This window comes from Hyperoodon ampullatus (assembly GCF_949752795.1).
Source record: "Hyperoodon ampullatus genome assembly, chromosome: 3".
NCBI lineage: Eukaryota > Metazoa > Chordata > Mammalia > Artiodactyla > Ziphiidae > Hyperoodon > Hyperoodon ampullatus.
In genome coordinates, this window is record NC_136916.1 from 164,933,672 (window position 1) to 164,961,069 (window position 27,398).

The 27,398-nt window shown below is 45.6% G+C and overlaps 1 protein-coding gene across 2 annotated transcripts in view; it reads right to left on the reverse strand.

The window, feature by feature from the left end:
* KCNK10 (potassium two pore domain channel subfamily K member 10) overlaps positions 1-22,547 on the reverse strand; it is a gene marked incomplete at both ends in the record, with an annotated part of 147,672 nt that extends 125,125 nt beyond the window's left edge. The window contains one exon of one of the 2 annotated variants that reach the window (XM_079699504.1): positions 22,505-22,547. In XM_079699504.1, coding sequence (XP_079555630.1) covers positions 22,505-22,547 — 43 coding nt within the window. Of the gene's footprint in view, positions 1-18,910; positions 18,963-22,504 lie in introns of those variants that run through there. The other variant, XM_079699503.1, reaches the window with a different exon arrangement.
* Positions 22,548-27,398: the final 4,851 nt, after the last annotated feature.

Here is a 27,398-nt window from a genome sequence, read left to right on the forward strand (position 1 = left end):
CTGAATTGAAGTAGAGCCTTAATGCATTGGGATGAAAAAGAAAGTTGACAGATTCCACATATGCAAATTCTCCTACTTGCTAAAATTTATTTATAACCCCCAAATCAATACTCATGGCACTTTCACAGTCATTCGTGGATAGGTACAGAGCAGCAAAAAAACTGAGTCTTGCAACACACACGTTCCCAACTGAGGTCAAACAAGGAAATGCTCTGCCTTCTTCGTGTCAGTTCTCATACTGTAGGCAAGTGTCCTTTCTGTGGTCTATTTAGTGCCACGTTTTTCACATTTTTGTGCTTTCTGTTGGTCATTTCACTGCTTAAGATTGCACTCAAGCATAGTGCTAAGTGCTGTCTCGTGTTCCGAAGTGCAAGGCAGGGATTGCCCTTACAGAGAAAACGTGTGTTAGGTAAGCTTCCATCAGGCATGAGTAACAGTGCCATTGGCCGAGAGTTCAATGTTAATGAGTCAACGATATATGTTAAGTAAGATATCTTTAAACAGAAACACACATAAACAAGGTTATGTATAGATCAGTTGATGGAAATGCGGTGACCAGAGGCTTGCAGGAACCTAACTCTAGATTTCCCCTAGAAGCAGTGGTTCAGTGTTCACTAATTCAGTACTCACGGAGACTTTATAGAAGGTAACTACTGCAAACCACAAGAATCAACTGTATTTCATTTTGCCATCTCCTGAGAAAGGGAATTATGGAAACAAAATGGTTTGATGAGGCTGAGATGAGACTCATCAAGCCTTAGCTCTCTTTTTATGCTTTTTGGATTACTCACCAGCACCAGGATTTGTGTTAAAGAGAAAGCTGCTGATTAGCTATAGATAATATCCCCTGAGAGCCATTAGCCTGCCTGAGAAGCATCTTGGGCCCTTACCCTATTCTCTCACTCAAAGCCAGCTGGCTGGGGAATGAGGTAGAGAAGCAAGGGAAGGGTAAAACATTACCATATGTCTTAATTTGGGTTCCCCCAGAAGCTGATCCTAAGATAAAGGACTGGAGCACAGTAGTTGTTTGGGAGGTGAAGAAAGCACCAATAGGGAAATGGAAAAGAGAGACACGGGTCAGAAGGCAGCCAAGAAAACCAATAGAAAGTGAAGCATCAAGCTAGCTGTCACTATGGAAGAAAGGAATTTTTCCCACTGCAGAACATATTCCTGATTTATTGTACCCAGGCCTGAGGGAATGGGGTATTTACCTACCATCTCCCATCAGTCATTTGTTGAGGGCTGCTCTTGGGGTGTTCTAATTTCCCTGCACTTTCTGCCTTCCATGGGAGCAGCAAAGTAGGCTCAGTTAAGGAAAAAGGCCAAAAATGCAAGAACTGGCCATCAAAGTTAGCCAGTTTGCACTGAAGGGGTAAGGATAGGCACTGGCGCATCTGCCACATCACACAAGGCTCAATGTCTCACGTGAACTGAGACCAGGAGTGGGGCCACTTCCACAAGAAATCTACCAAACAAGTGCATAACCAAGTCCTGGGGTCTTAATGTACTTTCAGCAACTTGCTAATTCAAAGATCAAGTGTCACCAGTTTTAAGTCAACATAAGGTTTCATGGTGTTTCTAAAGGAACCTAGAGGTAATACATAAGGTTACATTCCTTCTTCTTTGGTAGAAGCAAGATGGAAAACTCACTTGCACTTTTAATGATCAAATGGAGCCATTTTCCCTAGAATAGGATATGAGAGAACAGTAAGACAGAAGCAGTTCTGGGAAAACGTGGGAATCTAGTACTTCATAGGATGTGCTGTCTCATCATCATAGACTAGGTAGGTCCCCATGGAACATACGACAAAGACACACATCCCTGTCCAAGAGCCAGCTGGTAGTAGGCCTTTTCCTTCCACAAACACCTATGCCCACCACCCCGATGCTGCCACAGCAGCTGAGAAATGTATACTCCATCTCACATGTCTCAGGAAAAGTCCTGGGGCCAGGAGAGGAGGGCCATCATACACTTCGTAGTGTTTAATTACAATCTACTGTTAAAGACAAGGCAAGAAAGATGACATTTCCTCCGTCACAGCAGGTGACTGGATTGCTGGGCTTTGAATCCAGAAAATATATTTGTCCCTTCATTTTCATGTCTATAACTTTTCCACTTCATGTCATTACCCTTGAAAAATGGACAAAAGAACTAGACTGGCCAACACAAGTCCTGGAAGTCACCCTGTGGGTATCCAGCCATGAAACCATATCCTCCTCCGTCAATCAGGTGGATGGAGAATATCAGAGTCCTGGGAGGAGGGACTCCCACAACCACAGCAATGAGGAGGGGCCAGGCCTGGGGCATCCACACTCTTCTCCCTGGAGATGGTGCACAGCATGATGCAGAGGCCCAATCAGAGGCCAGAAAGTGAATGACAAGAGAATGGCCTTGGATCCAACACAGACCTGGGTGCAAACCCCAGCTCAAGCACTTTCAACTTGGGTGGCCATTAGCAACTTTGGTTTCTTCATCTTCAAAATGGATCTAATACTACATGTCTCAGATGACTGACATTCATTCAAAAATAGATATGGATGCTATGACATGAATGAAAAAATTACACTAAGTGAAAGAAGCCAGTCACAAAAAGCTACATGTTATACAATTCCATTCATATGAAATGTCCAGGACAGACATATACGTGGAGACAGAAAGGAGATTAGCGGTTGCCTGGGACTGGGAGAGAATGAGGGAAATCAGGGGTTGACAGCTAATGGGGATGAGGTTTCTTTTTGGAGTGATTTAGAAAATCTTCTAACATCATACAGTGGTAATAGTTGCACAAGTCCATGAATAGAGTAAAAAACCACTGAAGTGTACAGTTTAGATGGGTAATTTTTATGTTATGTAAATTATATGTTAATAAAGCTGTTTAAAACAAAACAGATCTGGGGCTTCCCTGGTGGCGCAGTGGTTGAGAGTCCGCCTGCCGATGCAGGGGACACGGGTTTGTGCCGCGGTCCAGGAAGATCCCACATGCCGCGGAGTGGCTGGGCCTGTGAGCCATGGCCGCTAAGCCTGCGTGTCCGGAGCCTGTGCTCCACGACGGGAGAGGCCACAACGGTTAGAGGTCCGTGTACTGAAAAAAAAAAAACAGATCTGGAGCCCTCACTCTGTGCAGGTTCTTTGGAAGACCTGAGCATCCAGGTCACGTGGCTGAACGTTAGGATTTTAACTGGAAGAACAAGCAAAGTGACTCAGGTTGCGGTGAAGAATGTTATGTCTCGTGGGTTATGCCCTGAGCACTGCGCCTGATGCAGACCCTCAGGAAATGGGTGCCACCAGTCACATCATCACCATCATTTATTAGGTGCCTCCTTGTGCCCTGGCACTATGCTCTGTCCTTTGTGCCCATTGTCTCATTTAAGTTTCACAACATCGAAGGGATGGGTGCTGTGATCACTTCTGGTTCTCCAGTGGAAAAACAGGCAGAGAGAGGTAAGACCAGCAGCGTGGGAGTGCTGGAGCTGGGGGTCAAATCTGAGCTCTTGCACACTTTCTCATCACACAGCCCTCCCCTCCAGCAGCACGTGGCCATCACTACCATCACCAGGCATCACAGGCAGGGCTCTCTCGATCACTAGAATTGGTTTAAAATAGAGCAGAAACTTCTGTCAGTTGCCAGCAGGATGGCTCCTACAGGTCTCTCCCGGCCACTCGGCTGAGAATCCTGGCAGTGGTGGTGCCGCTTCACCCCAACCCTGCCTGAAACTCCACGTAAGACTCCCACAACCTGCTGGATTTATAGTGGACACCCCAGGCAGTCCAACCAGATGCTGTCTCCTTAAGGCCTCGTGACCCAGGCTGGCATCCTTGACTCTGTTGGCCTGAGTCTGCCCCTGCATTCCAGATGTAGCAAAGAGACTTCCAGACTCATAACAAACCAACTGGAGCCCCAATTTCCCCCTATTCAGAAGATGTGTAAATTTAGATACTTTGGAAATCATGTGTAGCAGAAAGTTCCCATCTGCCAGACAGAGTGAGAGTATTTAAGTACCGAGTGTCTCAGCCTCTTGCAATTCCTCTGAGATTAATTTACATGTCATCATCATGAGGGAGACTCAACCTCCCATCCCAGTGATAGACACACAAGCCACAGAGTCCTAATTAACAAAGGTTCTTAATAAAATTTCAATATAAACTAGGCCTTCTTTGAAATCACTGCATTTTCTAACAGAATGTTGCTGCCTTCTGCAAGATCAACACTCATTCTCCACAAAATTAACAAACTAGACATTTTTTCAAAGAGCAATGTAACATCAGAATGGCCTCGTTTTCACCCTTATTATAAATTTTTTAAGCCCCTTTATTTGTCAAATGTGTGCCTAAGAGAGATTTCTGAAATGCGCAGGAAATTGATCTGAGTGTCTGTAAGAAAGGCTGAGGGCTTTCCTGGTGGCACAGTGGTTGAGAATCTGCCTGCTAATGCAGGGGACACGGGTTCGAGCCCTGGTCTGGGAAGATCCCACATGCCACGGAGCAACTAGGCCCGTGAGCCACAACTACTGAGCCTGCACTCCACAACAAGAGAGGCCACGATAGTGAGAGGCCCACGCACTGAGACGAAGAGTGGCCCCCGCTTGCCACAACTAGAGAAAGCCCTCACACAGAAATGAAGACCCAACACAGCAAAAATAAATTAATTAATTAATAAACTCCTACCCACAACATTTAAAAACAAAAAAAAAAAGAAAGGCTGAGAGCGCTGGCCAGGTGGTAAGTTTCAGGAGGGCAGGGACTCTGTGTTGTTCATCTCTTACCTCCAGGCCTGGAATAGTGGCGGGCACAAGGAAGGCACTTTGTAAATATTCACTGAATAAATGAATGAACACCTTCTCCAAGAGGCTGAATATACACCCATGTCCATACTTGTTATAGGCTTACGGAAGATTTAGTTTGGAATCTCAGAACCAATATGTTCCAGGATCAGTAGAGCCATAGCCCTTCATCAATTCTTCTTTCCAAAGGGAGAAGAGAGACAAAGGCCCCTCCCCTGCTGGCATTACTGTGAGAGGCAGCATTGCTCATGGAGGTAAGATAAGGGTGCAAACACCTGCTCTGTTCCCTCTTCGCTGTCTGGGCAAGTCACTTGACTTCTCTAGACTTCAGCGTTTTCCTTTGAGAAGCGCAGAGAGTTTAGATGTCTCAAAAGTCCTTCCTGATTTCTGAAGTGAGTTTAATGTGAACTGGGCTTTTACACAGTCATGGTTGGCCTTCAGTGACTTCCCCTCTCATCACCGCACATTCTGCCCCCTGCTTGGACCTGCGGCACCTCCATCCCACCTGCCCCCATCACACAACTCTATCCACGTCCAGTCCGCTCCCTGCACGACTCCTCCCAAAGTCTGAGTTCAACGCTCCTGACTTTTCCCTTCCCCACTTTACGCCAACCCATCAATACGTTTTGCTCTGTGTTCCATTCCCTCTCCGCTCATGTCTCTCATAGAAACTTGATTAACTTGGCTGTACCAATGGGTAATTGAGAGTCTGTAAATTATCTGGAGAAGATATATTTGCCTTTTAAAAAGATGTGTTCTGGGGAGTCTGGGGGTAAATGGTTCCATGTACATGTATGGCTGAGTCACTTTGCTGGGCACCTGAAACTATCACAATGTTGTTAATCGGCTATACTCCAATATAAAATGAAAAGTTAAAAAAAAAAAAAAGATGTGTTCTGGAGATGATGTTTTAATCCATAGTGACTTGCACCTGTCTCAGTGGCTAGACTGTGACTTTCCCGGGTATAAAGCCTCAGATCTTTTTCATCTTTCTGTGTCTAGCCCCATTTCCGCTGTCACTGACTCACAAAATGTTTAGGGAATAACCCCAAGGATGAATGAAAGGTTGCCGATGAACAGAGTAGCTGATAGGTTTTAGGCAATCCAATGGTCACGGGAAGGAGTGCTGTGGGTCACCTTGTAGACAGGGACTTAGAAGGCTCCTCTAATCCCACCCCCTGTGCCGCTGGCTCCACTTCTCTTTAGAACGGAGTCTGAATACGAAGATTATTGCCTAATAAGCAAGCATTCACGCTCCTATAGAAGCTGTGTTCTCACCCTGCCAGAGAAAGGGACCAGCACTTCATAGCTTCTCATTAATTCAGGCTTCGGGTAGGCCTTCCAAGCTGAGGCCACAAGGACTTGACAAGCAGGGGGTCCCATTATAGTCAAAGGAGAAATACCCCAATGCCACAATGCCTCCCGACACGCCAGGAACAAAGTGACAGCGGGTATGGAGGAGATGCTGGCAATTTTAATTAGGTCCATTATGCTAAACCGATAGCTGAATGCTTCCGAAAGGTGTTTGAAGTACAAAATATTGAATGCGCCATAGATTTTAGTTTACTGATTCACTGTCTCCAAATATAGAAATTATCACAGAATCAAAAGCCATGTAACAAAGCCAAGGAAAAGATTATATTAATTAACAGAGATTGAAAATGCGGCAGCCATTGCTTTAAGATACACCTCCCCCTGCAAAAAGAAAAAGAAAAAAGATACACTTCCCATTTGCAACCAGAAGTTTAGAATTGGTTGTCATAAACCAAAGAGGCCAAGGAAAGCTTCTTTTCCTCCCCAAATGTTTCTCAAAAATTCCTATGATTCCTACAAGACAAGGAATCCCCCAGGTAAGTCCCACACCCAGCACCATGCCTGGCACATAGTAAGTATACTCCATAAACATTTGCTGAATCAATCATTCGATTACAAATTATAATCATTTATAAGTGGTTTAAATAATCTTTAAAAATACAAATCTGATTGTGTCATCCCTACTACTTTAAACTATTCAGTGCCTTCCCATTATTCTCAGGAAAAAAAAAAAAAAAGCTCCTCATATGACCTACTATCCCCTGCATAATCTGGCAGCCACCCACCTCCCCAGCCTCATGCCACCAGGACACATCTCACTTTCTAACCAGGATCACAATCCAGGTTTTCTGGCCAGAGACCAGTGGTCTATTCACTGTGCCTCACTGGCTTTCTCTGTTCTTTTATAACATATCCCCCAAAATCTAAGATCTAAACCATGCAGTAAGTGCAGGAGTTTTATTCAAAACAATGAGTGTCATGAGCCACCATCATTATGCATGACTACAATTAAATCTAGAGTACATTCACTACATAACTATGTCTAATTTTTCATAGTAAAAATGGAAACGTTGAGGAAATGATGTGCATGTGGCTTAGTCTGGGTCACAATGAATCAGCTGTAGGTCCAGGAATTGAAAATGGGGGCTCAGGAAATGAAGAATCAGTCAGAAGTTAAAATCACCAGTGTAGAATCACCCTGAACATCAGTCACTGTTCAGGGGTGAGGGTGAGGGTAGTGCCTGGATGAAGGAATAGAGGGGAAAGCAAGGGAACCAGAAGGTGGATACAATGGCGTATCTGCATCCTGAGAATTTTTCAGCCCGTGGTTGCTATGGTTACAGACGCCATGAGAGTTGGCTCCGGAATGTGACAGGGCTCTCAGGCAGCCTCATTCAACCCACCCTCACCCTGTCCTAGGGCCTCTCTTTGCCATTTTGTGGGCGAAGTAACATATTCAACAAAGCCCATGGTGGCACTCAAAAGACACTGTGTTCACTCTCCTCCACCCAGGACGCAGAAGCTTCAGAACTTTCCTTAGACTATAAAGTCGCCTCCGGAATAATCCAGGCGTGCAATGTTTGGAAACGTGGGAACCTCAAAGACATCAAATGCATTCGGCTTCCTGGAAATCATTTTCTCTTCAAGAATGTGCAGAAAAAGCAACAAGGTGGTTTTAAAAAAAAAAGTATGTTTACTCCAAATATAACAGAAAGTGGCTTCTCCCCATGTGCTGGGCCCATCACCCCAGGCACACCATCCCTGCCGTCTTGGCTACGTTCTGGTTTCACAGTGAAAAGAAACTGGGTATATCATGTGCCCATTTTTTGGTGAATATTTTATTGTGCTCCCTCACACATACAGACATAAGGTCTGCTGCAGAAACACACCAGACGCCCATTCCCTGACATTTCTACTGCCCAGCCTGAGGGATTTCCTGATCTGGCTTTATCCAAGGAGGTTGGGTTTTCAGTCCCTGAATGTGTAAAGGAAGAGGGCTGTCAAAGAAGGGCAATCTGCAGACAAGGTGGGTCCCTGAGTTGTCTCACTCAACCTCTGGTATCACAGTGAAAAGAAATTGGGTATATCATGCAGTCATTTTTCGGTGAATATTTTACAGATCCACATGTAGAATGGTGCCCACCCAAAAGAGGCTGAACAGATGCTTTTTGTATTTGAAAAATCTGCTTGGACTGGTTGGTATACTGTGATCTACTATAAGACCATATATTCATATTTTATATAAATCATCATCATACTCACTGTCTTTCTAAAATACCATTCGGAGCAATGGGTGATAAGAGGGGTAAATGGAATTCAGTGACTTATGGTTCTGTGGGTAAGTGGGAAATGCAGGGTTAAACAAAATCAGCCTGGTTTCTGCACTGCAGGATTCTCAGGGGAGGTGTAGAAAGTACAGGTGAGAGCTCCAGCGTTAACACACCTCCGGCATCAAGTCATAGAGCTACAAGGTAACTTTGGGCAAGTTGCTTAAGCTCTGCAGGCCTCAGCCTCATCATTCAGAAAGCAGGGATAATCATTTCACCTGTTTCTTTGGACTATAAAGAGGACTACATGAGATTATGACTCTAAAGTACTTTGCACAGTGCCTGGCACTTAGTACATATTCAATAAGAAATAAGGGGAAATGCTTATGGTGATTTTTAAATATATCCTCAAACTCTTTGACACTCCCTCCTTCCAAAGTGAGCTTAAACACCCCTCCTCCCCAAATGCGGACTAGATTTAGTGACTCGCATCTAATGAAAAGAATGAGATAGCAAATCCATTTGTGACAACACAGATGGACCGTGAGGACATTATGGTAAGAGAAATAAGTCAAACAGAGAAAGACAAATACGGGGTGATCTCACTTATACATGGAAACTAAAAAAACCCAACTCATAAAAAAAGAGAAGAGACTGGTGACTACCAAAGGCAACGGGTGGGGAGTGGGCAAAAGGAGTGAAGGGGATCAAAAGGTACAAACTTCCAGCTATAAGATAAATAAGTCCCAGGGATGTCATGTACAGCATGGTGACTATAGTTAACAATCCTCTATTATATATTTGAAAGTTGCTAAAAGAGTAGACCTTAAAGGTTCTCATCATAAAAAAATTATAACTATGTGAACTGATGGATGTTGACTAAACTTACTGTGGTAATCATTTCATAATGGATAAAGATATCAAATCATGGGACTTCCCTGGTGGTACAGTGGTGAAGACTCTGCGCTCCCAACGCGGGGGACCCGGGTTCGTTCCCTGGTCGGGGAACTGGATCCCACATGCATGCCACAACTAAGAGTTCGCATGCCTCAACTAAGGAGCCCGTGAGCCACAACTAAGGAGCCCTCAAGCCGCAACTAAGGAGCCCACGTGCTGCAACTAAGGAGCCCACGTGCTGCAGCTAAGGAGCTGGAGAGCTGCAACTAAGGAGCCCGCCTGCTGCAACAAAGACCCGGCACAACCAAATAAATAAATAAATAAATAAATAAATAAATAAATATTTTTTAAAAAAGATATCAAATCATTATGTTGTACACTGAAAACTAATACAATGTTTTATGTCAATTATACCTCAGTAAAACTGGATGAAAATACAAAGCATGTGGTGGTAGTAACAATGTATGATTTCTGAGGTTAGGTTATAAAAAGCATTCAATTCCACCTCATTCTCTCTTGAAGTGCTTACTCTGGAGGAAGCCAGCCATGTTGTGAGGACACTCAAGCAGCCAGTGGAGAGATTCACATTGGCAGGAAATGAGGTCTCTCCCCAACAACCAGCTGCAACTTGCAAGTCACATGAGGAATCAGGAGCAGATCCCGCAGCCCCAGTTAAGCTCTCAGATGACAGCAGCCCCAGCCAACACCTGACCATAACCACTGGGTGACTCCCAGCCAGATGGCACAGCTAAGCCATTCCTGATTTCCTGATCCACAGAAACTGTGAGATAATCAACAGTGATCATTGGTTTAAGCCACTAAACATTGGGGTCATTTGTTACACAGCAATATCAACTCTCCAGGAGGGAATGAGCATGCACCATTCTGCAATCTGACATGGCCATGAAAACATTTTCTTTCACACAGCATCTGGTAAGACTAGTCTGTATCTCATGGAACACACCTTGGGAAATGTTGGTCGAGAACTTAACAGTTTATAAAGCTTGTTCACATTTATTCTCTCATTTGATCATCTTAGCAAATGTGAAGCAGGTGTTACTGTGCTCTTTATTTTACCCAGGAGAAAACTAAGGCTCCAAAAGCTTAAGTGACTTGCCCGGGTTCACACAGCTAATAGAATTGGTAGAACAGTAACTCAGGTTGAGTATTATGATTCTAAACCATGTTTTTTCTCTGTTTTTTTCTCTGGTTTGATTAAAACAGTCTAGGTTTTCTAAACCTGGAATAAGAATATGGGGAGTCTAAAAGAGTGCCAGGAAGGGGGGTGCTCTGTGGAATAGGCCACTCTCCCAAATGATCTGGAGAGTGAACCAGATGCTTCTGAAGCATTTGGGAGCTAAAGCCTTCCCTGACTTCTATAGAACAGGGCCCCCTTCAACCGTGATAATAACATAATGCAGGTACCACTAAGGGGGCTCTTATGACAATCTAGCACTCTTCTGAGAGCTTTGTATATATCACTTCATTTAATCTATATAACAAATCAAGGAAGTACAGGCTGTCATCATCTCCACCTTACAGATGAGGAGACCAAGTGACAGAGAAATGAAGCAACTTGCCCAAATCAGCCACTAATCAGTGATGGAGCTCAAATTGGGACCCAGGCGATCTAAGACTATTGGGGCATGAAGGGGCCTTATCAAGCAATGTCCCAACTCTCTCCTTTTCCATAAGAGTGGAAAAGCTGGAACTAGCACCTAGATCCTCCCACTCTAAGCTCCTGTAATGTACAAAGGGTGGCATCTAGCCCAGAGGCTAGGTTCAATGAATATAACATGCATTTATGCCTGTCAAGTTATTTTAAGGAGGTATATGCTGAATCCACTCTACTAAACTGCTTCCCATATAGCCTCAAATTCCACCCTGAGAAATGAATGCCTTTGGCCTAAAGCAATATTCTCAACTGGTGGACTGAATGTTCAATTGCCCAGTGTCACATGATACTGAGCATCTCTATTTAACCTGTCAGGCTCATATCACATTAAATTTGGTAAGTTACACTATTTATCTTTATCCTAAAATATTTAATGTGTTATCTGGGGGACCCACAGGGCTGTTTACACATTAGAAACTCATTTCTTGGTAGTAAAATTGTTGCTAGTTTGTACATCAGAATTACAAATATCAGCATTTTAGCCCATTCTGCAAAGGTCACCATGACTTTCAGACTCTCTATCTCTTGAGCAAACCTGCATTGACTCTTCAAGTATCTCTTTTTAAACTGTAAACACTACCTTTGCCCCTACATTGGGTAGTTGAATGAAAAAAATTAGAATCCTTTGCATAAGAGATAGCATTTGAAATCAGAACTCTGTAGAAATCGGGGACGGAGGGAGGGTGGAAAGGAGAGAATAAAGGAAGGAAGGAAAAACAGAAGGGAGGGAGGAATAAGGGAGGTCCCTGTGATCACATGATTTATGTATGGCAGTGGTTGACTCTACAAATCCTATACTTTGCCACCGTTCCGCTTTGCTTCAAAGTTCCCTCCAGGGAAAAAGAAAGTAAAGTTATTGGTAGTACAGAAACTGGAATCCCCTGAAATCCTGCTACCTACTCCTCCACACAACCTCTTCTGCCCACCCTTATCTGCCTCCCTGGCTCTGAGAATAGAGGAAAAAGAGAACACCGCTCCCCTGTGACCACCCCCTCCCATGCCAATGGTTCTGGCCCTCAACCCCAAGTCCAACCCTACAAGGAAGATGAGAATGTCAGCTTTCATTTTCAATTCATAGTACTCAGTCCCAGACACTTACAAGGGAGAAAAAAAATTCTCACACTGTGTCTGCAAACCACAAATCAATGTTCTAGGAAGTAAATATGAGGTTTTTGTTTCTCCATTTTCTCTCATTACCCTGGATAACAGTAATTAATGAGCCCTACGGTTAAGTCTCTGCTGAGAGGACTATTAGGACCAGAGCCCAAAAGTGGTCAAAAACCCTTTGACTTCTGTGAGAAACCTGCCAGGTGGGTGTAACCAACATGGTGCTAGTGCCACATTGAGGTAGATCACATAACCAAGTCATGAAGAGCTGAGCCCCTAACCAACTCTAACCCTTGCTGGCTCATCCAGTAAGTGCCCTTCAGAACAGAACCTGAGTACAGCAAAAGATGGTCACTTTTATTCACTTTGCTGCTTCAGCCAAGGGAGCTGTCCAAACTGAAACTTCCTAATTGGCTTTCAGTAAAATGGCTTCCTTCTATTTCTTCACTAAACTCTCTAATTCCCCACGGACTAAAAGTAAAATGAATCCACTACATCAAAAAAGGTACATTTTACTTTTTCTTATCAACAGTGGGCCCCTAGCACTGTGCCTACATTAAACACCATATCTCAGTTGTGGTGAAATGACCCAATTTGGGGCAAGATGTGGATTGTGTTTTTGGTTTTTTGTTTGTTTTTGCAGTACGCAGGCCTCTCACTGTTGTGGCCTCTCCCATTGCGGAGCACAGGCTCCGGACGCGCAGGCTCAGCGGCCATGGCTCACGGGACCAGCCGCTCCACGGCATGTGGGATCTTCCCGGACCGGGGCACGAACCCGTGTCCCCTGCATCGGCAGGTGGACTCTCAACCACTGCACCACCAGGGAAGCCCTGGATTGTGTTTTTTTAATGCCTCTGATTTAAGATGATGTTCATATAGAGCCTGCTATGGACTTAATTGTGTCCCACACACCCATCCAAAAAAATTCATATGTTGAAACCTAAACCCCAAACATAAGTGGAGATAGGGCCTTTAGGAGGTAATTAACATTAAATGAGGTCATAATGGTGGGGTTCCCATTCAATAGGGCCGGTGCCCTTTAAGAAGAGGAAGAAACACCAGAGTACACTCTCTCCATCATGTGAGGCAAGAAGGTGACCATTTGCAACCCAAGAAGAGAGCTCTCACCAGACACCAACCTTGCTAATACCATGGTCTTGGACTTCTAGTCTTCAAAACTGTGCGAAAATAAATTTCTGTTGTTTCAGCCACTCTGTGTGTGATATTTTGTTATGACAGCCTGGGCAGACTCACAGAGAGCCAAAGTACAGATGTTTCAGAAACGGGGTGGAATAGCAAAGTCAACCTACCCAATTTCAATTCCACCCAGTGATCACTGGGATTGGCAAAAGGGTGATGAAACTCCCTTGGACACTGATGAAAAAGAACCCGAGCCAAATCTTGGCCCAGACAGTCTTTGGAACATCTTTCCTCTTTACTTTCTAGGATAATTGTGGCGATTCTGGCACATTATTAATCCCATTTGGAAAGCTGATCTCCTGAAAGTTGGATATTAAATCAAAAGATTATTTTCTTTCCAGAAAATCTAATTAATTTTCCAGAAACACATTAATAAGGATAGCACTCAACTGACCTTACAGGTTGAGCATGAGTCATATTCACAAGAGAGCAAAATCTCTTTTTAACCAAGAGAGCAGAAGCAGGATCCAGGGGTCTTCAATGAACTCATGGGATAAAGTGCCGGCCAGTGCAAGTACAACCCGAAGAAAACCACTATCAGCTAAGGGCTCACTGATCAACCGAAAGCCTTCTTCCTCTGAATCTCTCAGAGAAATCTCTGAATACATTTTTGGATAGGAAAGAATGGGAGAGTGTGGAATGGACAAAAATCCTGGGAGGGAGGAAAGCTTGAGGGAAATTTCCCTGGACGTAAGCATCAGAAGGCCTGGGTTGGCCCCAGCACTGCCTCTTGGCAGCCTTGAGCCCCCAGAATAAATCATTTACTTGTTCTATTCCCATCAGTAAATCTAAGACTCCAATACTGACAAAAATAGGGTTGTTTAAAGAACAAATGAGATAATTTGTAAAAAGCGTTCTATAAACTGAAAGGTGATACACACATAAGATACAGGCCTCTCTGGAATTATGCACTCAACTATGCACTAAAAATGCAACTTTAAAGAAAAATCCAGCTCCAGCTCTAAGGCTTTGCTTCTTTCTTAAGTGGACTTAACTACCTAAAATGAGCTGCACACCAGTGACCAACATGCACCAAATTATTAATTGGACACCAATCGTACCTTTGTCAGGCTACATCTGCCCACCCACCTGCCCCCACCTCACCTCCACGCCTGGTGAGAAGGCAAACAGAAGGAAAACAGTCTGCTAGAGGCTCTGGAGAGCTGGGAGTTTGCAAGGAAGTGGGAATATCAGTGTCCTTTCCAACACCCCATTAATTAGGGATATTATTATCCTATTCTTATTTGTCCTTTGCCCTTTGTAGCTTAAAAGAGTGCTGGAATTTCCATCATGCTCGAAGCCTTAGAGATCCTCTCTGATCCATCCTACATACATTCAGCAAAAGGTTATTGAGCATCCACTACATGCCAGGCACTTGCCAGGGCCTGGGATTAAGACAGTGAACAGGACAGGGAACATTCTTGCTTGTTGGACTCACGCGCTAGCAAGGGAGGCTGGCATCAAAGGTGACATATGAGCAAGTAAGATGGTTTCAGATCATGACAAGTACCAGGAAGACAACTGAACAGGAGAGGTAAGAGAAAGCGATAGGGCTGGGGAATGAGAGGCGAGGCCTTCAGATGGGACAGGGAAGCCCTTGCTAACAAGGTGATATTTGAACTGAGATTTAAAGGATGGAAAAGAGCCAGCCACGCTAACATACATTTATAAGCAATGGAAAGTGCAAGTGCAAAGGCCCTGAGACAGGAACACATCTGATCTATTTGAGGAACAAAAGGAAGCCAAATGGTCCAGAGGTCAGCTCAAGGGGGATGTTGAAGAGATAGGATCAAAGACGCCATGTCAATGGCCTCCTTGCACATGGGAGGAAGGTTAAGCCCAGAGAGGCTAAGTGAGCAGCCCAAAGTCACATAGCTAATTATTGCTACAGCTTGTTTTAGAAACTAATTCTTTTGCCCCCAAATTGAGTTTTTTACACTATAATGATCTGCTTGCCTCAAGCTGTAGGGATATTGTTTGCTGATCTTACTGGTTTTTAAAAGCTTTTAACATACATCAAAGCAGATAGCCAATCCCAATTTTCAGCAGAAGATCATCAACAAGTGATCCCAGTGATTTAAAATGCATATAAATTCTGCTGTGAAAGCCAATACTTAGTGCCAACCTACTGTTGTGTAGGTCCTCCACAAACAGTCACTGTGTGTTAAAGGCTTAGCTTTACAAATATGGAGGAAGGCCTTAGCTCACCAGAGAATAATCATTTTACACTTAGGTCTTATTTTTGCACCTAAACCTCTTAACAGTGCTTTGCTTAATTCACCCAAGTGCAATCAAAACCACTCTGTTCTCAAACCACCTTCATTTTGTGCTATTAAATTGTCAGGTAATAGGGCTGTAAGCAAAACATCATAATTACAACTTCCTTCCAAAATCGGTGAGCACAGCCACCTGAAGGTGCAAGTCTGTCTGTTCATTCCAGAATTCTAAGGAACTGTCCCTCCTCTTTTCTATTATAATGCTAGGGTCTCCTTCATCTTTCCCTTGCTAAACACATTTGGTCTATGTAAACCCAAACTTCCAAAGAACAGACCTAATGTCTATCCAGTAGCCAGTGACTACCCGCCCTCCAGAGGTAGATGCAGAGATGATATTTGGTTAGACGGGTTAATGGAGAAAGGAATGAGTGAGAAAGGCTGATTCACTGCCTCACCCTTCTCCTCCCCTTCCCCCTCCTCCTCCTCCTACTCTCTCTAATGCTCTTCCTCCCTGAAAGAAGCTTCTCCAGTCCCTGAGCTCTGGGAACCTCACCAGGCAGGAGCCAGAGGTGCAATAACATAAGGAACAGATGGGAAGAGTGTTTAAGGGCCCATATTTTAGTCTGACCCCACCACCAACTAGCTGTGTGGCCTCAGATAAGTTACTCACCCTCTCTGTTTCTCAATTCCCTTACCTCTAAAATTAGGATCATCTCTTCTGTCTATGATTAAATAAAGAACATTAAATTAATCTTCTGGTTAAAGAATAATTAATAATACATAATTTAATAAATAATTTAATTAATTCATTAATATATGTGCACCTAGTTCTATGCTGGTATGAGATATGGTACCCTCATTCCCCACTCTCTTCCTGCCTCCACCCCCTGGCTAAGAAAGACTACTGTCACCCACACCTCCAGGAACAATTGTGCCTCAAGTCAGAGCACACTACTAAAAGGCAGCTCAGTGGTGTCCTGATGGCAATCAAGGGTCAAATGGGGACAATAACACTGTGCCATCACATAAGTATTGTGAGAATAACTGTATGAAATTACGTACATCAAACACCTGGCACGCAATGATTGCTCATTGAATGTTGTGACTTTTATCGGGGTCTTTTCATTTTTAGCATCATCGGTTGTGACTATAGACACTACTTGCATGCTTCTTCACTGTTTTAGGCTGTAAAATGTGGGATTCATCTGTGTTTATCACTGTGACATAAATAGATAGAATGATGATTATATAGAAATGTATTTTATAAAAGCCAAGGCAAGCTTCACAAAATCAGCCCCACAGCCCTCCCTATCAGAGCTCCTTGAAAATAACTGATCTGATATTTTAGACAACAGCGCACTTGACCCATCTCTTGGATGACTCAGAGACGTCTCCCATTCAACAAGTCCTGGGGTGAGCTCCTGAGTTTTCCCTCAAGACTAGTCCTGCCCTGGCTGCCTTCCCAATCATTCCAACTACTCCACCTCCACACTTTATTCACACAAAGCCTGTAGATTTTATAACGTCCCTCGCTCCCTACTCCATCCATTTCTCCAGCTCCACAGCCACCACCATGGTCCACACTACTATTGTATCTGGTCCCTCACATCCACAAGAGCCACATGGCACTTGCTTTGAAACTTAGTTGAGATCATGTCGCTCCTCAGCTTGAAACACTCCAATCTCCCAATCCACAATTCCCCCCTACCTGCAGCAACACAAGGCTTTGGGATCAGACCCTATGGATTCACCAGCCACACCTCAAAACACACGCTCTCTTGCTCTCTGCTCCAGCCATGGAAACTTCCTTTCAGGTCCTCAAATATACATGCTCCCTCTGCCTCAGGGCCTTTGCACTTGCTGTTCCTTCTTCTGCAAGTTCCCATCTTCATTAGCCAATTAACCCCTACATATCCTCCAGGTCTCAGTACAGATATGTGACTATCTTCCCTGACTATCCGCCTCCCCTGGTTCTTGTCAGTCTCTTCCAACAGACACTTTCTTAAAGCCTTGATGCTCTTCTTCATGGAACATGTATAAACTTGTAATTATGCACTTCTGTGCAATGATTGATTTAGGTCTGTCTCCCTCACTATAAACTCCAAGAAGACAGAGCTTTTGTCTGTAGTATTCTGACTGTATTCCCTGTGCCTGGGACAGCATTTGGTTTGTAGTAGACACTCAGTAAATATGTTTTGCAAGGATTCCTCTTCCCCCCCAAAAAGAAAACAAACAGACAAAAAACAGGCACACTTCCCTATTTCCAGAGATCTAGAGACAAAATAGAAGGTCTGGGCTGTACTTAACAGCCCTGGTTGTATTAACAGCACTGGTGTTAGAATAGGCAATGTCTCTTCACTCTGTTTTCAGTACCCAGTCAATTCCTAAGACATTTATTCAACAATGACTGGGTTTCCTCTTTTCCAGTCTGGAGAAAAGAAGAAGTGCACTCATAAAAAAAAAAGAAAAACACTAAACACACACACAGATACATACACACCAAATAAACAAATTTCAACCCCAATTCACACAGAGGCGTTGCCTCGCCCAGCTCAGCCTTCACATGAGCTAAGAGAAATGCTTGTCAAAAGCATGACAAAAGCAAGAGCATTCTTGTCAAAACTGGACACGAGGTTTCAACTTGTTCTGCTCCCGTAGTGATCACTCACGAGAAGCCTTAACATCTATATGCTAATTAGACACCCTGGATGACCCTAGGCACACCCAAATCTGGCTAAATCACTCCCTTTTGCACCCAGGGACCACTGTCCAACATTCGTAAAAGCTTGTAAATGACACTACTACTCGGGCGTGCTCCCCTCCCCGAGCCCTTACCTGCCCCACCCTTTTTGAAAACCACTCCCCCCTCCCCCTTCTACTCCCATCTGAGCCAACCTAGCTGCGTGGTTTGGTAATAAGATTGAGCGAAGATTTGGAAGGCCCCGTGGGCTTCATTATTCCACATGCCCTAGAGAAGGGCCACCTCCAGGGGCTGTGGCTGCGGCTCCGAGCCCCACTTGCTGCCAGGAAACCTTTCCCACTGAGGACACCCTGCCAGGCGGTGCAGCTCCAGGTCCAGGGGGAGGCACCCCACCCATCTGCCAGAGACAAAGATCACCAGAAACAAAGGACACACACACACACATACACACACACACGTCAGAAGGAAATACCGACACTTGGTGCGATTTCAAGCCAAACACCCAATTGGTGTATCTTTAAACAGATTTTAAAACAATCCAGGAGGGACACTGATTATGTGATGACAGGCGCTATCTGGGCTTGGCACCCACGCTGCCTCCGCCCTCCTCCCACCCGCGCTGCAGTTCCCAGGCGAATTTTCCAGCCTCAGGACTCAGGCGGCCAGGAGCAAGTGTGCTTCCAGTCAAGGAAGCGCGCACACGCCTGAGACAGAGGCAGGGCCCGGGCGGTCAAAAGTAGGAAATACCAACCTTTAGGATCCCAGTTCACCTGTTTTCTTGGAGTCTCGATTGGAAATTTCATTGCTCCGTTGCCCAGAAGGGGAGGAAATGAAAAGGATCGAGATAATAATAAGGTCCTCAAGCTTTATACGCCTCGGTACAGCAGTCCAACAAAACAATTTCCAAGGATGGGGGAGCCTTGGACTGGGTCGTGGAGGAACCCCAGAGAAAGACAAGTGGAAAAGATTTGGCTTAGGAGACAACTGGAGACTGCTTGGGTGTTTGCACCGGTTGAGGGGTGGCCGGCAGCAGTCCCTCGGGTAAAAGGAAAAGTAAGACCGGCGAGGGGTGGATGGAGAGGGAGGCTCGGGAAGATGAAAGAGCCAAGCTGCTTCCCAAATGCGGGGCCGGCAGGTTGGGGGCCGAGCAGCCGGAGGGCCGGCGCGAGGGAGAAGCCCACCGCAGTGTCACTCCAGCCCCTGAAGGCGTGTGCTCACACACTCCCGCACACACACACACTCGCACACACTCGCCCGGGCGCGCGCTCGGGAGGGGACGTCAGCCTCGCTCGGCCGCGCAGAGCACACAAGCCCCACCCCGGCCGCGGCTCCTCGCCCCCGAGCGACGCCCCCAACTCCCCACCCAGCGAAAGCCATTGGACGTAGGGGTGGCGCGGCACCCGGGGAGCGCGCGGCGAACACTACCCTCCCGGCGGCGAGCCTCAAAAGCCGCGCCACGCGGGAGGGCGTGTAGCGGGTGGAGGGGCCCCGCCAGGGAGGCGCACTCGGCCACCAGCGCCCGGGCTGGGACAGCGGCCGGCTGTGGACTTGCCGGCGCGTCTGCTGGAGGTGGCGGGAGGCGGCGGGCGCGGCGGCCCGGAAGCCGCGGTGGGGCGGGGAGCCGGCGGCAAGCGCGCCGCTACTTACTGGCTAGGACAGCCGGCGGACGGGCGGGCTTGGAAGCGGCCGCGGCGCGCTCCGCGGAGTTGCAGCCGGAGACACGCTTGGCTGCTTGGAAGGCGCTGCAGGAGGCGGAGGAAGGGCCGCGGCGGCCCCTCCGCAGACCTCTGCCTCGAGGGAGACCTCCTGTCACCGCTTCCACCCTGGGCGCACCCCCATCTGCTTTTCTCACTTCATGTTTTCACTCCAGTCCCCTCCCGCGCCTGGTCCTCCCGCCAGCACCCGAACCGACGTCCCCAGCGCGCTCCGAGGAGGCCGGTGCCAGCCATGAGCCTTTTGTTCTGGGACCGCTCCGCGTCGGCCGCGCTCTCCCCGCCCCGGGAAGCTCGCTCCCCAGGCGCAGCCCGGTCCCTTCCCCAACCACCTGCAGCCCGGCTGGGGCCTCTGCTCGGGGGCCGGGGAGGAGGCTGGAGAGAGGCGCCGCCACCCCTGAGGACAGCGGAGTTGCCAAGACTTGGCGGCCCCGGGAGCCCGAGGGCCTGGCAGGGCAGGTGCAAAGGAACCCCAGACATGTTCCCGGAAAAGAAGCTAAACCTGGCGCATTCCCCCTTCCCCCACTCACACTGCCCGCTCCTGAAGCCGCACAGGGGCTTGCGGTGGGACCTCAGTGTCCAGAAGAACCTGGTGGTGGTGAGATGCTCTTGAATGGGCTACTTAAAGTACCAATAAAAATAATGTTTACAAATTACTTCGGATACCTAACGACAGAGACTTGCACAGAGTAGATGCTCAAGAAATGCTTGCTAAATGAACGCATGAACTGCATGAAGCAGTGCTGGACAGGAAGTAGTTTAAGTTACTGTCCAGTCACTGTCCATTTTACATATATCTTGAACCCCTTCTATGTGCCATCACTGTGCTAGATGCTGGCGATATGGCAAAGAGCAAGACTGACATGGACCTTGCCTTCATAGGGCTTCCTGTCTAGTGCCATGAGGTCGGGTTAGATCATCGTTGCCTTTACTTAAGAAAGGGAAAGTGACTGTTCAGCCTATTCCCAAGCCTGCCTTCTATGGCCCTAACTGCCTACACGAGCATTTGCTCTCAGAATGCATGCCACTCTATGGCACCTTGAGGCTTTGGGGGAGCCCTGTGTCAGCAGCATCTTTCTCATCATCCATCTCCCACTGTCACATCCAGGCTTCAGAGTTACACGGCAAGATCCACTGAGGTCCATTGTCATCTGTGAGAAGGGTTGGCAAGTGCTTTGTAACTGACCCTACAGGCTGCTGGGGAGTTCTCTGCAAATCCCGTCAGGCAAGACTGGTAATAATCTGATGGCACTATTCTGACTCAAACCTTTAAGCAGGTACAGGTTTCCTGGATGCTTCAATGCTACCTTCTCTGGAACTCTGTTTCCACACTTTGCTTCTCTCTACTAGAAGTCTGAGAGGATGGATGAGACTTGGAAATAAAACAAAGAATGACCGCTTCTCCAGCCATGCCCCCAGAGAGACCAGTATATATGTAAATTCTGCTCCAAAACCCAAAGGAAGCTGCTTCCAAGCTCCTACGAAAGCCTTCAGAGCCTCACTCCTCCTCCACTGCTCACAGGCAGAAAGGTGCCAGTCCAGTCACTGCAACGCAATGTTATTACCTGCATCAGAGTCAGAGAGAGGTCTCCACAGAGAAAGATACCCTCTCTCCTGAATCCTCTGAGGATGCGGAGGCAAGACTGACATCTATCAACTGCCCTTTCACCTTCTCATACTTCTCTCCATTCATCTTCCCTATATGGCATAGAGGAAGCTCCAACTGGCCTCATCTTGCAGATGAGGAGAGCAAGGCTCAGAGAGGTAAAGGAACACGCCCAAGGTCACAACACAGAGATTCAAACCCAAGTGAGCTCATCTGGTCCCTGGACCCATGAATCTGACCTTGAAGCAGTCACATGAGTACTTTTGGGTAATGAAGATCTGAGTACAATATTTTCTAATACTCCAGATCCTCCTCCTTTGCAGAATAAATTGGACTAACTTAGTGCCCTGGGGTCTACATCGGGGAATTAGTTCACTGTCCAAGGCAAATTCCCATGGCATGAAATGCAGCTCAGGGTTCATCATTCAGCCAATCAAGAAACATTTATTGAGCACCCCTTGTGTGCAAGACAGTTTGCAGGTTTCTGTCAGAAGTTATTTGGCCCCTGGAGAACCTTGCCCAGAAATGCATCAGCAGGATGATTATTTGGGGGGGCCAGGCGATTCGGAGCAGAATCAGGGGTCTGGAGTTCCTGATGACTTGCACTAGTCATCGGCTCTTAGGATCATCTCTCTGCTAAATCACTCCCCGCTTTCCCGTCCCCAACCTCTGGGGCTTCCCTCACCTCCACTTTTTCTCCCTTCTCAGAATGTGGACAAAAACGAGTCTGGGGGGGGGGGGGTGGAAATCTACCAAAATTAATTAATTACTTAATCTCAGCACCCCCTCCCCTAACGTGCCTGACACCAAGCCCAACTCCTAAATTGCGTATTTGGAATGGACTTCGGGCCGGAGGATGGGGGAAAGGGAGGGTGACTCGGGGGAGGGTGTTCGGAAAGGGAGGGGGCAGGGAGGGGAGCCCCCTCCCGAGACAAAGATCTTAGCACATTAACCCTTTGTGCTCCGCAATTCCCTTCCATCGCCTTCAGTTCTACCTCTTGGTTCTTACAGACTTGATGACACTTACCCCAAGAAGGAGGAAAGAAGTGGTCTGTGTAGAGAAAAAACATCCAAAACAGATGCCGCGCGGAGCGGTTCCCTCTCCTTCTGTGCCTCCGCAACTTTCATGGCTGTTGCTGCGGGAGGGTTAAGTCTGGTGGAAAGAGACCGCCTCCGGCTCCTGCGGCAGGAAAACAAAGCATCCTGGCGCTAAGTCTCCCTGCACCCGCCGAGCCCCGCCAGCGGCCCCGGGCTGGCGGCCACCGCGTCCTGGGCGCATTCGGTGGTAAAGGGCGCCGCGTTCCTCGCCGGGGATGCGTTTCTGCGGGCCGCCCGGGTCTCTGCAGCTCAGAACCTGCAATAGTTGTGGCACCACTTTATTGAGTGCCGTGGGGCCCGGCGTGGAAGGGCTGAGGAAGCCGGAAACCCCCAGTCATTTCCCGCGAGAGAAAGTTTCCCGCGAGTTCGTGGCTCCTTTACCCCCTCCCCACGCCGCAGCCCGGGATGGGTGTGAGGGCGGACGGATGCAGCCTGGCACGTGGGGAGTCAACCTCTCCGAATGACTGGCAAAGAACAGCTCTGCCAGAGGAGGGGTGAACACTGGATCGGGATGAGGCAGGAGAAAGTCCGGGACAGCGAATCGCAGGGAGCGATGGAGCAGCTTGGGAAATCCAGAAGGGGGAGGAGGACAGATCTGATTAGAATCTACTTCGAATTCGTTCATCTGCCTTGGATTGTTTCCCTTTGGTTTCACCATTCCGCCTTGAGGTCCGGAAGAAAACCCAATCTTGTATGATCTTTCTCATTCCCAAGACACCTGCAAGTCCTCTTCTCAAAAGAACTGCAGAGAAATGTCCAGGTCATTTTTGTGAAGATATTCCCGCACAGACACACACACCCTGTGTAGACCCACTCAGTGGTAAAACTGATAGGATTATGCACTAAAGTTAAACTTCTCCGACCAGAGATGTTGTCTTTCCTCAGCGAAGTTTCCACTTTGTTCTCAGCAGTTAATCATTCCTACATTTGTCTTCACGTCCCAACCAGCATCTGCAAAAACACACCCTTTAGTATATGTTGCTCTAATCTTAGGCTCCGCTTTTGCCTTGGAAAAGCTGGAGACACGTCAGCAACTAAAGGGCCAGGGGGTGTCATGTATCATACTGCTCAATAATAAACTCTGTATGGGTAAATCCTGCAGATTTATTTATGTGACTCAAACCTCTGATTGGGGATTAATGAAGACAACATACTATGAACTCCAGAGAAGTTGTAATTAAAGCACCAGGCTGATGAACACATTTCATAACTGGTGACTACCTCTGCTTCCCTTGTAAGTTTCTCTACTTTAAAATCTTTTTTATTGAGATATAATTGATATATAACATTATATTAGTCAGGTGCACAACATAATGATTCTATATTGATTGGTATGTATTGTGAAAAGATCACAAGAAGTCTAGTTAACATCCATCACCACACATAGTTACAAAATGTTTTTCTTGTGATGAGAATTTTTAAGATCATCTCTCTTAGAAACTTTTAAATATACAATACAGTATTGTTAATTATAGTCACCATGATGTATATTACATACCCAGGACTATTTTAAATTTTAAGAAAATATTATTTAAGCTCCTATAAGACATTGTGCCAAGCATTTTACCAAAAATGTGCGGAGCTAGAATCCTGCTTATTATAAAACAAGTTTTAAGGTGATTCCCTCTCTCTGAATTAACACCAAAGCATAATCCCAGGTAATTTCTTTAAAGAGATGGAGCTGGACTTTTTTTTTTGGTTTTCTCCTCAAATTTTTATTTTGAAAATGTTCAAACACGCATAAAAGTTATAGTTGTCTTATAAAAACCATAGTCTTGGGGTCCAATGGGAATCCAACCAAAGATTTCATTTGGATGTTATTTCTAATTAGTGCATTTTATTCTAGAAAAGTCCATCCATCTTTTTTTTTATGACATTGATTTTTTTTTGAGAGTCCAAATTCATTTGCTTTCTGGTATTGTTTAATGTCATGATGTAGTTAAAGATAAGTTGAGTCAAAGGGAAAAGCAAACAATTTCCTGACCACAGCAGGTCGTTAAAATAACTCAACACCTTCTAGTTGAATTCAGTGTCTCTGCCAATATCCACGGAATAGAAGGCAGCTATATCCCCGCTCACTCAAGTTTCTCCCCCAGACTCAGCCCTAGCCTTAGTCAAAGAAGTTATATTTGTTTCTCATCCCCCAGTAGGCCATGTTTCAGGGATGAATGAGTGTTTTCACACATCCACACAAAGTTGACAGGCACATATGGTGTTTTACTGAATTCAAAAACAAGAACTCAGCAAGGTTACACACCATAGTCAATAATTTTCAAATCATTCTAGGAAGGTTTTAGTGTGAATCAAAATTCAAGGCATGTGGAAGGCATGCATGCTTTCAAATAACCTGTTTATTTATTGGCAAGTCTTATTCCCAGAACCTTTAAGCTTGGCAAAGAGTTGAAAATCCTTTAGAAGGACCTATTGTCTCCAAATATTGACAGACGCTTCTCCCAAGCAGCCAATGAAAGGCTTGGGATAGTCTGACTGATGGAAAAAGTTTTGCTCAGTAGGGAATGGGACATAGTTTCAGGGTCCAGTGGGAATGTTTGAAATATATTCATTTCATTTTTGCTGCTTTTTTTTTTTTTTTTTTTTTTTTGTGGTACGTGGGCCTCTCACTGTTGCGGCCTCTCCCATTGCGGAGCACAGGCTCCGGACGCACAGGCTCAGCGGCCATGGCTCACGGACGCAGCCGCTCCGCGGCATGTGGGATCTTCCCTGACCAGGGCACGAAGCCGTGTCCCCTGCATCGGCAGGCAGACTCTCAACCACTGCGCCACCAGGGAAGCCCTTTTACTGCTTTTAAAGCAAGTATTTGTTTGGTTGAAAATGATTGGAACAAATGTAATGTTAGAACTTTCCTCTCCTAACACTATGTCATCTAAATGTTTGCTGAATCATAGAATCAGATTTGGAAGAGGTCATTTCAAGATACTTCCGAGTTCACCTTTCCACCTCTGAATAGGATTCCAATTTATATGACCATCCAAGATTTCTACATACAGCTAGTGAAAGAGATTCCAAATTCTGTATTGATAGGCTTCCCCCAAATTTAAGAAACTTTGGTGAGGTCAAATCTTTTCTTACTTCCAATCTAAATCTCTTCCTTCCTTAAGTTTTTCAATACTTAAGTGAGGATGAAGAGCAGCAAGACCCTTACAATAACTTTTATCTGTTAGAGATTAAATTGTGCAACAGCCTCTTCTTCATGTCAAGTAATTTTTTTCACCCCTTTACCAAGACATTCAAGCCTTTGGCCAACTCATACTTTTCTTAGAAGCATCTTTTTCACTACAAGTGTCAGAAAAGAAAATCAAAATCTCTCTAAGCCTTCCTGAGTTTCTCCAACTATAAAATAGGCATCAGTAATGAGTACAAAGTATTTGGCCAACTGACGCCAATCCTCTTCAGTAGGAAGTACAACTAAGCAAGTGAATTGTGCTAAGTTTCATTCAGTTTCTTCATCTACAAAATGGGACACTAAGTATCTGGCTAGTTCCACCTACAAAGTCACTTAAGGGGATAATAAATGTGAAAGTGCTTTGTAAAATGTACAGGGATTCACAGATATAAGGGATCATTGTTATGATTACTGGTTCCATAAGGTTTTTCTTACTCTATGCCAGGCCCATAGCAAGCACTTTTTAAGATCACCCCATTTATTTCTCATAACAATCCTAGAAGATGGGTACTCTTATCATCATGATTTCATTTAAAACAATGCCTGACATGTATTAGGTACTTAAATATTTGTTGAGGAGGAAATTGGAACTTGGAGGGGCTAGTGGCATATCCAATTAACATGACTAGTTGAAGATGGAAGTAGAAATCAAAGCAGGCCCTCACCCATCTCTAAGTCAAAGTACCATTCCTTATGCAGAGCTAGTTACATAAAGTTATTCTGATCTCTGGAGTAGAGTCAGTTCCACTTGAAATTGCAGCTGAAACTGTCTCTACCTTTTCCCCGTCTCCTTGGCATCTCCCTGCCTTCTGGGTCCCTTACATTCTTCACCCTATCAAAGTATGCTCTCTTTGTCTGTCATACAGAGTGAAGTAAGTCAGAAAGAGAAAGACAAATACCGTATGCTGACACATATATATGGAATTTAAGAAAAAAAAATGTCATGAAGAACCTAGGCGTAAGACAGGAATAAAGACACAGACCTACTTGAGAATGGACTTGAGGATATGGGGAGGGGGAAGCGTAAGCTGTGACAAAGTGAGAGAGTGGCATGGACATATATACACTACCAAACATAAAATAGATAGCTAGTGGGAAGCAGCCGCATAGCACAGGGAGATCAGCTCGGTGCTTTGTGACCGCCTGGAGGAGTGGGATAGGGAGGGTGGGAGGGAGGGAGACGCAAGAGGGAAGAGATATGGGAACATATGTATATGTATAACTGATTCACTTTGTTATAAAGCAGAAACTAACACACCATTGTAAAGCAATTATACTCCAATAAAGATGTAAAAAAAAAAAAAAAAAGAAAGAAAGAACTAATGAATGTTCCTCCCATCCCAGAACTATTTGCGTTTTAACAGCAGGTGAACCTTTAAGCCAAAGTAGTGAATATGAATCTTAGATCATTAGCATCATCAAACAAATAAATGAAGTGTTGGAGAAGAGGTGAGCAGGGAGGGAGGTGCGAAAGCCTTTGTTATGTCCCTGAAGTCACACCAAATGCATGGCCACCTTAAAGTATTTAGTCGGGTAAGCAGTCTTGTTGGTATTACTTGGACTTTGCTAGGTCTTACCCAGTTCTCCACAACCACACGATGTTGGCTGGGCTACTCTGCTCTTTCAGTGGTCGATTAAT